Source organism: Pinus tabuliformis, chromosome 4_1, assembly GCF_031772625.1.
Source record: "Pinus tabuliformis cultivar Carrire ecotype Pingquan chromosome 4_1, CPIR1, whole genome shotgun sequence".
Classification (NCBI taxonomy): Eukaryota; Viridiplantae; Streptophyta; class Pinopsida; order Pinales; family Pinaceae; genus Pinus; species Pinus tabuliformis.
In genome coordinates, this window is record NC_142303.1 from 480,595,287 (window position 1) to 480,607,794 (window position 12,508).

General features: G+C 38.4%; 1 protein-coding gene across 1 annotated transcript; it reads right to left on the reverse strand.

The window, feature by feature from the left end:
- Nucleotides 1-1,697: 1,697 nt before the first annotated feature.
- Nucleotides 1,698-2,752, reverse strand: LOC149176580 (CEN-like protein 1). The gene is made up of 4 exons (XM_089421520.1): nucleotides 2,513-2,752; nucleotides 2,350-2,396; nucleotides 2,177-2,256; nucleotides 1,698-1,729 (listed from the first exon to the last, which is right to left on the reverse strand). The coding sequence occupies exons 1-4, from the start codon at nucleotides 2,750-2,752 to the stop codon at nucleotides 1,698-1,700; spliced, it is 399 nt and encodes a 132-aa protein (XP_089277646.1).
- Between the last annotated feature and the right edge of the window lie 9,756 nt (nucleotides 2,753-12,508).

Below are 12,508 nucleotides of genomic sequence, written 5' to 3' on the forward strand. Positions count from 1 at the left end.
AAATGCACGATGTATGAACAATGAAAACTACCCTCAAAGGCCTTCTCAAAACCTTCGTAAGACTATAAGATTATCTACAAGAGCTACCAGTTTTTACACATGTTCATTTATCAAATATAAGTTAACAAAGTATGGAAAGAGGATTACCTCAAGTCTCCTTCTAGATTTGTTTCGAGATCACTATGCAGCCAAGAAGAACTCCCTCAAAGCTAGCTCCAAATCAATTCTTGCACAAAGGAAAGCCAAACCCAATCACAACATACAATATTGAAAAGTAATATAAGAATGCACGATGAACATATATTTGTATACAACTTAAACTACTCAACTCGGCAAGTATCAAAATGAACAACTCAATGAACAATGTTACCAACACTAAGGAGTAGGGAACACAACTACAGTTCTATATTTATAATGGAAAAGTGATTACAACAATCCGTTGTATCAGTCTTCCCTTGCCCCTTCTTCCTCTCTCTCTCTCTCTCTTTCAGCTCACTTCTTCAAGTGTATGACAATTCACAGCAGCTTAGTGGGCTATCCTTTCAAATGCTCTGACCCTTTTCACAATGGCCCTCTCACTGCTTATGTAACAATTGAATTAGGGTCGCCAAGCTCCTCCTAGAGTTCATTAGGGAAAAAGCCATGAACCTTCCCTATTTTCAAGCTTTTTCCCATTTTCCTTCATTCCCATATTGTAATTTCCCCCAAAAGTTCAATTTTTGGGACTTTCCCTACTTTTGTTGAGAAAATATAGGGATCAAAGTCTAGATATTTGTCAGTAGATTCATTGGCTTGACCCATTGATTATCTCTTAGTTTCACTAACACTCCCCCTCATATAACAACCTGTGTTAGCAAGGTGACTAGCTCCTCTATGCTTGGTAACAAGCTTTATAAAGCAGGTTAAGAGTGAAAAACCAATGTTAGTGTCGATTCGAGGCCTGTAATTGTGGTCTTTGCTTCAGTCATGCTGTCTTTCACCTCTAAGTTGATGAGGGGGTCATTTTTTCTTATAAAATCCATTAAATTTTTTGTTATATAATGGTTGTTAGAGGCGTGATGGGGTTGGTGGCCTGCCACCATAAAAATATATATTTTTTATCTTTATATTATATCAAATAATTAGGTAGTTTGAAAATTCAGAAAATTGATGGTAGGATTCAACTTTAGTCGGCCACAAAATCGCCTAGAAAATAGCCCAGGTTGGCCGGATTTTGTCCAAATTGTTGTCTCCTTAAGCTTTCTTAGTCACCCAACTCAACCGTGAACATTGACTTCTCCTAGTTTCACATATGGGCTTAGTTTGACGAACCATTCACACCACCGCAATCATGACGACGAGATATTCAACATGAACCTAGTTCAATCACAATCCAAACCCTTTGATTTTTGACCCTTCCTGAGTCCTCTTGGACTTCTGCATGTGTTTGGAGCCACCTGGATCAGCAAGAGATCTTTTCAAAATATTTCTCAAGGAGGCCCTCGAGCGAAAAAGGAATGCGATAATGGATAAATTTTCCCAGATCCTTTAATGGATAAATGCAAGCAATGCATCTTCAACCAGCAGGCACTCTAGAGGCAACACTCATTTTAAGGTACAATTTACTTTAATATTCCCATATTTGAGGGCCAAATAGATGCAAGCATTGTGTTAGACTCCGTCTTGTCAGCTCGTTGCAGTCAAATTCACCAAGCTCTTCAAATGGCAGCAGCTTCAGCAGCTCCTATCCCTGCAAAAGCACAAACAGAATCTACAAAAATCAAAGCAAAGTTGGGAGATTAAGCCACAAACTCTAGATTATTTGATGAGCACAAAAGAGTTTGAAAGACTGTTGGAAAAGTTTCAAGGAGTTCAACAGCAAATAGATTGGCTTGTAGAGAAATACCAAAAGGAAATAACGTAGTGGTTCTACAAGGCATTGTTTGCATTCAAGGTTTTGGTATTATCATTTGCAGTTTGCGTTCAAATTCATTGTGATGCAAACCAACGATAAGGATATACGTTATAATCGAACACGAAATTCATCAAGGTGGGCAGAATACAAATCTCTACAGGAATTTGACCAGAGAACAGATTGTTTGCAACATTGGGTCATTCCAGTTTTACCATTTGGTGCATCCTACGTGGCAGAGTTCCAATAAGTTTATTGAAGAATTCACTTCCCATGCAAGCATACTCGAATACAATTCATATGCAGCACATAACACCATGGTACCTGCACCACAATGTTTTTTGGGTTCGTAGTCAGTAATCAACCTGTGAAACTTAGACATTAGAACTGTTAATAAATTGAATGAACTTCGGGTTCTATAAAGAAAAGTTCGATCAGAGTGCAAAGTTACAGAATACCAGTGCAAATATTCGCAGCTAGGAGCGCACTGAGGAGCCGTCATAATCTGGTTATGTGGATTTAGAAAAAATGTAAATAATATATGGATTTCCATTTCTCCATAGCTAAATAAAGAATCATATTGCCCAATAGAATGATGAAATAGGAATTAAGCCTACTTACTATTACAAATTTGGAGTTGCTCACTTGTTGCTGCATATCAACATCAAAATCTTCGGTCTCAATTTTGATATTGTCAGGTTGGGATTGGGCGATGGAAAACAGTGGTTCATTCCCCAAGCTGAATCTTTTATGGCGATAGATTACATGCACATAAATACGAGGAACGAAATTGTTCACCATGTCTCCGATAACTCTTGCTTCCTTAAGCTTCTGCCATACAACATTTACAGGTTTCGCCATCCTTTGTTGTTGCCTCATTCCCTCGATTATTTTTTTATAGTACAAAGAACCCAAAGCTTGCTTAATGTAGAACGAAGGGCAGTTGTGAAAGCACTGACAAACCCAAGGGGTATATAAATTTTTCTGTGATCAGGTGTGTGCTACGCACTGAGGCGTGCGCTACGCATCGGGCCTCACTGGCCAGTGTTAAATTACTCAAGCACTACGCACTGAGGTGTGCGCTACGCGTTGGGTTCAGTGCTACGCACTTAGTCACAACACCAAATAATTTTGTCTTTGCGTCCGATTTCGAGCCAAAATGCCACGATCAGCTTGCAAATGTGTTTTTAAAAGGGAAATTAGCGTGTTTGATGTGGATGTTTGCTGTAATTTGTGCTTGGGCAATAAACCCCTTCAGTCACTCACCTACAATGGCATATTTGCTTCGTCGAATGGGTTTCAAATAATATGCTTATTCAGAGAACTCATGATGAAGTAAAGAAGGAATTAGCGCAGGAACTGTGGTTCTCTACCTATTGCCCTTGCTGATCGAGGTCATCGTGTGATGGTAATATCTCCGAGATATATGAATGGTGTGACAGATAAGAAGTACAGTGGGGCTTTTGATGTTCAGTGTCGCATCAAAATCACGTGCTTTGGTGGGGAACATCAAGTCGCATTTTTTCATGAGTACAGGGCAGGCGTTGATTGGGTGCTATGCTGCTTCACTTATTCAAGATAGGTTTGATAAAGGAGAATATAGAAATCTTCGACAGGCATATGAAATATGTTCCACAGATATCCTTTACTCATTGTGTATGAGCGAAAGTTATGTATGGAAAGCTGCTGGAAGCGATAATTTGATAAAAGTGCCCCCAGAAATTACAGAGGATGTTAATTGTACAAATTTGGTTGTTTTCAAAAGGCAAATGTAAAGTAAAAAGTCAAAGTCAAAGCTAAATTTGAAACGTAGATACGTGCCACAAAAGAGAACAAGATCGATTTCCTATGTTTATCTTCAGTAATGGGATTGACACCTGTAAATGCCACCTCTTCATCAGTTATCAACAGATTCAAGTAGAAGAAGGAGCACTATTCTATCTTCAGAAGAGCTGATTGCTTTTTTTAGTTTTATTTATTAATAATGATAAAACAAATTCCTTGTCTTGGGGTCGATTTGTTTTCCCCTAGCAGTGTTTATTTAATGTATTTAAAAAAAACCATTTGAAAATGGGGGGGGGGGGAGAATTTTGAGAGGTGCGTGGAGAAGAACAGAATTTCATTGTACAGTGTTTGACAGAGATTAATTGAAGAGTACAACTCTGATTTGTAAGATCCTTGTGGTGTGAAAGTTTAGCAAGTGTATCCTTCTTTCTGTTTCAATGTCTTTTGTAATGTTTCATAGTACATTCATAATCATTTCTAAATGAATACTTTTAAGTGAGAAAGGCAGAATTCAATTTATTTGCGTTGTCTTGAGGAAGTGTTCATATTTATTATTTTCTTCTGTTTGATAAGGATCCATCACACATGCCCTTATCGACTTCTTAGCAGTCTTGCCATTCCGTTTAATCTCAATTTTATTGTTAAACTTCACTCCTACCTCGCCTTATGGATTAACCTGTGCCTTTGATTAAACCTCTGCTCTTGCTGTCTTTGCCCATGCAGCCCAGAAAACCCAAACATTTATTTAAAACCTCATTTCATATCTCTTTACTAGCCTAAAATCAGTGTTCCTTATTGGTCATCTCAGTCCCTTTTGAAAACCTTTTACCGAGATAGACCTGGAGAGAGCCCTCTCCTGTCCTCGTAGGGCTAGCTACGAGGCTGAGCGTGGTCTGATGTTGCCTTGAGTTTTGCCTTCCTAAGCCTGAGGCACATTCGAGCGCTAACACATTGTATATAGATAGTTAAATATGTTGGAAGGATATTTTTCGATTCATGATTATTCTAATAGGGAAAATATCACTTTTGCACTCCTCAACGTCTCCCAACATGTCAAGGACTGGTGGGAAACTGGATGTGAACAAAAATATGAGAGGGAGTCCTCACTATTTTCAGCCACACCCACTTGGAATTATTTTCGAGACGTTGTCAAGGAAAAATATTACCCTGTCGGGAGATATGAAGATAAATACATAAAGTGGACCATATTGTGGTAGGGAAGGGACCAAGATATGCCAAAGTTCACAAGTATTTTCCATACCATTCGCATGAACTTGGGTATCAAGGATTCTGAGAGGAATTTGGTACTAAAGTACAACAACTGTCTACACAAGTACATCTAAGACAAGATGGAGTTCCTAAACATATCCTCTCTCCAACAATATCCACCCCAATGCGAGTGAAGTGTGCATTGAACTCGTGACCTATGATTTGATTCCACTTGCTGGGAATCACGATTTTTTTTAAACCAAAATCTGAAGGTCTTAGTTAAGGATCACATTTTCATAGATAAGGATCCATAAGAGGTAGTTAGTCCATGTCTAGAAACTCACAGTGATTATTTGTTTATCAAATGTCAAACACCTACAAACCACATAACAAAGGACAAAGCCAAGTCCGAGCGACCCATGAGAACCCGCTGAAATCCCCAAGAAAATAAAAACACTACGAAGACAAAGACCAACATAGGGAAAACGTGTGAGTTCCATAATAGCCCCACTGACAACATAAGTGAGCTTGGAGCCAAGCAGTCACTAGTGGCTAAGCTGAAGGCTTCGGAGTCATATGCATGTTATGTATCTAAGTCAGAAACTAGAAAGGTGAATGATAGAGGGAGGCATATTATTGATGAGGAGCCTAGTGCCACTTTTTCCACCATGCCTGGAGATCTAGAGGAGGGGGAGCATCTCTTCTACTCACAAATGTGGGTGAGGCGTTCTCCATTATAGTTCATTGTCGAAATCAAAAGCCAAAATAAACTCATTTGAGTATAGTTCATGAAGCAGTTGGACATATCGGCTACACCACACCCACAATTGTACACCATCGGTTGGCTTTAGCAAGGGAGAGATATCAGTGTCAAGCAATAGTTTCGCCTACCCTACAACATCAAGCCATTCAAAAATGATGTACTATGTGATGTTTCTCCTCTTGAAGTATATGATGTATGATTAGGCGAATCATACTTGTGGAAGCATCATGCTCTGTATGAGTCTAGGCCTCACACTGCCATTATTTATTTGGAAAATAAGTTATATAAGATACTGAAGGTGGCACCGCTTACCACCATATCTTTGATATCTCCAGAGAAATCTAGCATCATTTCCTAGACCAGGAAATTTTTCTCCCTTATGATTCACCCTTAGGGAAAGAAGGAGAATGTGGCCACATCCACAACTTGTAGACAGGGCTCCTCTCCATGGTAGCAACAAATAGACCAGGTCATGGAAGAGTACATGGAAATCTTCACCTCACCCACAAGGGTACCCGTACAACTCTAGGTCAAGCACTCCATTGATAAGACCCTCAGTGCATCGCTACCCAACAGATCGATCTACCTCTTTTCTATAGAAGGATGTAATTAAGAGGTAGATTTAAGAGCTCTTGTATCAAGGGAACATTAGGACAAGTACATCACCCTTTTGAAGCTCAATCATATTGGTACAGAAGAAAGTTGGCATCTGGAGACATTGTATTTACTATTGGGTGTTGAATAAGATCAATGTCTAGAATAGGTATCCAATCCCATGAACTAGCTTAGCGGGGGGGGAATATTTCAGCAAGATTCACTTGATGTCTAGGTACCACCAGGTATTAATTGAACCCTTCGATGTGTGGAAGTATACCATCAAATCTAAGGAGGTAATTTTTGAATCTTTCTTCATGCATTTTAGGTTGGTGAATGCCCTCACAACCTTCATGCAGCTGATGGATGACATCTTGCGGCCCTTTACCAACTCATTGATGGTAGTTTACCTAGACGACATCTTTATCTTTAGTTACTGTTGGGAATAGCACATACACCATATCCAACAAGTCCTCCATACCCTACGATAACACAAATTGTGATTCAATTTGGAGAAATGAAGTTTTAGTATGTCCTACATTTAATATATGGGGTACATCATTAATGAGCAGGGTGTGCATGTGGCCATAGCCAAGATAAAATTTATTCAAGATTGGCCAGCCCCAACCACTCTAACAAAGCTTTGCATCTTTCTTGGCCTTCCTAATTCCTATCACAGGTTCGCATTTGGATTCTCTCATATCACTTAGCCTTTGAGTCAAGTCACCAAATGTGGAGTGAAAGAAAAATTATTATTTTTTGAATCCCAATAGAAGGCATTTGTCGAGTTGAAACATTCCCTCTACTATACATCAGTGCTCACACTACTGGACATGCATCAACAATTTGAAATTGAGGTAGATGTATTTGACTATGATATTTTTGCAGTTCTTACCAAGCAAGGGCATCTTATGGCCTATCACAATGAGACACTTCAAATATAGTCTGAAAGTATCCAACTTATTGTAGAGATATTTATTCTATTCTGAAGGCCTACCGACGATGGAAGAATTAAATTTTGGGGAAAGAAATGGTCATCCAAATAGACCACCAACCCATACATCTCATATAGATACAAGTGAAGTTGGAGAATGATTGCCATCATAAATGGTCCGCGTATTTTCAACAGTTCCATTTGAACATCAAGTATAAGAAGTGCAACACCAATAATGTTTCAAACTATTTCAGATGTGTTAAGCCTCTATACTACTAGTGTAACCCCTTATTGTTATTAGTACAACCCACTTATTATATTGACGTACCCATGTAGTGCCCATATTGTTACTATTGTGCCCCATAAAATCACACTATTGTTATTATTGTGCCCTTACATTATTATTGTTATGTCTGCTTTGATTATGTTATGACCCCTTAGACTCCTATATATAGAAAGGAGGTCTTTTCATTTGTATCATCTAAGAATTATTCATTTATGTAATATAAAGGAGGTTTCCCCCTCGAAGAGGTTAAATTCTAAGGTGTTGATCTATCTTTTCTATCTTTTCTTGAGCTAGTTTCATAACATTTGGTATCAGAGCTTTGGATTCTAGGGTTTCGCTGCTCCAAATAGGTCATTGTGGAATTTTTTCTATAACTTTTTTTCTGCAACATTTCAGAAGCTAAAAAAAACCCAAATGAGAAGAAATCACGCTGAATCTTGGGTCCAAATTTTAGATCTTTTCGTGCTATATTTGCGGAGATATGATCTGAGGAAGTTGGTCTTTTTTGCAGACTCTTGAATTACATTCCAAACAGGTGACCTGGGGAAAATCGTCATAACTTTCGCTCTGAGCATCGGATTGAAATTTCGTAAGAAGTTACAGAAAGAGGATGGCCTGTAGTTTCTTGTAGATATTTTTTAGAGCGAAAGGTCGAAATAGTGACACGTGGAACTTCATACAAGTTCACTCTTCTGGAAAGGTCTATAACCAGGTCATCTTGGGAGATTGTGCATAACTCTTTCTTGGAGAATCCAATTTGGATCAGACTGGTGGCATTGGAAAGAGGACACAGAGGGCTACTAAAGGTCGCAATTTCAGAACTTAAAGATCCAAAAGTATAGAGTTATAGCCGTTTCAAGATCGAGCTCCTAAAATCAAGAAAAAGCAAGATGAGGAAGTTTGATGGCAAGGATCTGGTAAATTGGATACTTCAAATGGAGCAATATTTTGATCTACATGGTGTACCACTATTACAAAAGGCATGTATTGCATCTTCATATTTAGAAACGGATCAATTTTTATGGTATGAAGGGCTTTGTTCTCGTAAACAACTTGTTACATGGTCAATTTTCAAGGAGGAAATGGTAGCACATTATGAGGATACAAAGAGCAACACCTTCTTTAGAGCAACACCACAACAATTGGAAAGAGTAAAAGGGCTTTGTTACATAGTGGAAAGCAATATTATGGAAACTAGGAAGCATACCCCTCACAATTATAAATATGGAAGTGTTGTTTCTCCTAGCCTTCCACAACCTACAAGGGTTACACCACAACAATTGGAAGAAAAAAGAGAAAAAGGTCTTTGTTACAATTGTGATAGGAAATGCACTAAAGGTCATAAGTGTGCTAAGAAGAAATTATTTTACATAAAATATGAAGAGGAGGAAGAAAAGGATCAAGAAACATCAAAAGAAGAAGATATATGCTAGAACCCCACCCCAGAGAAAGAAGAAATCAATCAGACCATATCTTGTAAAGAATTCGCAAGAATTACCACTCGTCAAACTCTCAAGATAGAAGGACATATGAAGAAAAAAAAAGTGCAAGAAGTCAAAGATCACATCGAGAAAGAAGAAATGAATCCAACCATATCTTGTAATTCATTGGTCAAAATTACCACTCCTCAAACTATCAAGATAGAAGGACATATCAAGAAGAAAAATGTTCAAGAAGTGAAAGATCACATCGAGCATCAAGAAATGAAACCGACCATATCTTGTAAAGGATTGGAAGAAATTACCACTCCTAAAACTCTAGAGATAGAAGGACATATCAAGAAGAAAAAGGTTCAAGCAGTGAAAGATCACATCGAGCATGAAGAAGAAGTTCTCCAAATTTTAAAGGATAATCCCACTTCGGTGCAAAATCAAACAAAACAACAGGTAGATCAACATCATAGTGAAAAATGTTTTGATGTAGGTGATTGGGTATTTTTACTGCTACATCTCAAGCAAGCTATTTATGAGAAGGAAACGTTGGCAATACTACATGCACTTAAAAAATGGCGATCTTACAGAATGGGAAGACTCTTCAACGATGAGGATGTGGAAGCATTGTTTTGTGCTATTTCTATTATCCAACCAGATTGGATAAACGAAGCAAGGGATGAATGGAAGAAGGACAAAGAAGTATGGCAACTTATTCAAAAGCTGCAAAAGATCCCAATTCAAATAATATTGCCAGAAATTGAAGAGGAATGAAAAATTATATTGGAACCTAAAGCAGTCACAGAAACAAGAACCCGATAGCTATGAAATCGATGATTTTTAGAGTATCTCATCAAGTGGAAGAACTTACCCGCTGAAGATTCCACATGGGAGGATAAGAATTTTATACAGAAGCATCAATAACTACTCAAGCGTTGAGGACAACACTTTTTGAAGGAGAGGGGCATGTTAGGCCCCTATATTACTAGTGTAACCCCTTATTATTATTAGTATGACCCACCTATTATATTGATGTACCCATGTAGTGCCCATATTGTTACTATTGTGCCCCATAAAAGCCCACTATTGTTATTATTGTGCCCTTACATTATTATTGTTATGTCAGCTTTGATTATGTTATGACCCCTTAGACTCCTATATATAGAAAGGAGGTCTTTTCATTTGTATCATCTAATAATTGTTCATTTATGTAATATAAAGGAGGTTTCCCCCTCGAAGAGGTTAGATTCTAAGGCATTGATCTATCTTTTCTATCTTTTCTTGAGCTGGTTTCATAACAAGCTGACCATCGGTCATGATGTTGACCACTGTGCTCAACTGTTGGGGAAAAAAGGCTTCAGGGTGACTGCATCTTTACAAGAGTGATCCATAATTCGAAAACATCTACCAAATGTTCCTGGAAGGAATGAAAGTTCTATATTTTTACCTCGATGGAGGATTATTATGCCACATGGAATGCCGTTGTGCTCCTACAAGTGAGTGTACTAAGATGATCTGGGAGGCGCACTACAGTTAGGTCGTTGGACACTTCAAAGTAGTGAAAACAATGGCAGCGCTATAAAAGAATTTTTATTGGCTGAACCTTTGAAAGGATGTTGGGAAGTAGATCAAATCCTGCAGTACCTTGGCCATTACCAAACCAATAATGAATAAGAAAGACCTATATACTTCTCTCCCTACTCTTATTCAGCATTGTGAATCCATCCCCATGGATTACATGTTAGGAATTCCTTCTACTAAGCATGGAAATGACTTTGTGTTCATTGTCGTCTATAGATTATCTAAGATGACCATTCTGGTGGCCTGCAAGAAGAGTATTGCAACAGAAGATACAACTAAGCTCTTCTTTCAATAAGTGTGGGTACATTTTGGTATCCCACAGTCCATTAACTTAGATCAGGATAGCATATTCTTGATTGCAAGTTATTTAAGCCTTTGGCCAATGCTAGATACCAAGCTCACTAAGTCCACAACCTTCCACCCCAAAAATTATGGCCAAGAATAGGTCATCAATAGGATGATCGTGCACATTTTGTGCATCTACAAATTGAAGGAGCCACACACATACAATGAAATCCTACACTTTTCCCAACACATATACAACAAAGTTATCCATAGCTCCACTGGCCACAACCATTTTCAGGTGGGGTTGGGATTCCAGCCACTATGCCCCAATGATGTGGCCATACTATTTGCAGTTACTCAAGAAAATTACACTCATGTCCAGTTCGAAAGTGAATGGGATAAGATCTTGTTTCCGGGAAAACTAGTGTCTTTTCGATCTGCTAGCCCCACTAGGATTGGCAGCTATCCTAGAAACAAATAGTTTAAAGCAATTTGTGATTTCCTCTATGTATGATAGATAAGAGATAGGCAAAGGAACCAACCTGGATCTTCCACTTGACTCCTTGCTTGATCTCCCTCCCCTTGATAGAGCTTGCACCTCTTCTCCTACTTGTCCCACTCAGTGAATACCTGTAGAAACAAAGTAACAAAACACCATCAAAGCATCTTGATCTATTATATCATAAGAATTACAGAATTAGAAATATAATGAACATACAATAGCATTCACAAATAACAACATTCACAAATACACAATTGTATGGAAGAAAACTCAAAGAACTTTATTAATAATAAAAGGGAGAATTACAACCCAGCTGTCTGATCTAGCATCATCCTCCCAGCATCAAAGCCCTCTTCACCTCATGAAAAGAAAGATCACCCAAAAATACAATGCTCTTTTTGAGACATAAACTATCAGCACTTCCTTACAAATTACTAAATTCCAGCCTCCAGATCTCTCAGATGAGGGATCCATTTATAGATGTCTGCAAGGGTCTGAGTCATCTCTAGATTTTTTATCAGTGTCATTCCACTTGTTTTTTTTTGTTCCACTTGGAGATTTCCTGGATCTCTTACTCATCCTTAGGCAAATTCGGAGAAACATGTGTCATAGGAGAGGTTTCTAGTAGATTCCATGAGCATCCACTTAGCAAACTGTCTTGGACATTTGTCCATTCTCACTCATCGTACCCCACAGAAGGCCACATCAGTACGCATCACACCTAGCTAGGGTAGAAGTTAGTATGCATAGCACCCTAACAATGGAGCAGTTAGTATGGTCCTATTTTGGCTAGTTCTGGATGGTTTTTCAGGTGGAACTTTTGGGGAATGATGTAATTAGTTGACCATGATCTTTTAGGGTATGAAGAAACACCTTTAGGGATTAAAGAGCCCTAGTTTATAGACATATAAGATTGGGGTTGAAGTGCCCAAATATGTCTATAATAGCTGCCCCCTAAAGCATGAAGATGTAAATCTTTGATGTCAGGTGAAATGCTTTAACATGAGGATCCAAGGTTTTCGAAACTGGAAGGTGACCTGTATAAGATACAATACAATACATCATCATCATATAATTCTCATGAGCTAGCTGAGGTAGGCATTCCCTAGCTTGGATGACCATCTGTGTAGCTTCTGCGTACATTTGATGTCTTTATATTCCTGAATATATCGCAGCACGGATGGATGAAACTAGATCTGGTGTCTTCAAACTCGTTCAATCTTCACCTCATATACATGTTGATCCATG

Bases quoted from the DNA above. Each gene is read 5' to 3' on its own strand.
- LOC149176580 (XM_089421520.1), bottom strand. From the start codon at position 2,752: ATGGCGAAACCTGTAAATGTTGTATGGCAGAAGCTTAAGGAAGCAAGA. The intron at 2,397-2,512 runs GTAAGTAGGCTT...CCACATAACCAG, and splicing joins GCAACTCCAAATTTGTAATA to ATTATGACGGCTCCTCAGTG. The intron at 1,730-2,176 runs GTATGCTTGCAT...GTGCTTTTGCAG, and splicing joins TGCATATGAATTGTATTCGA to GGATAGGAGCTGCTGAAGCT.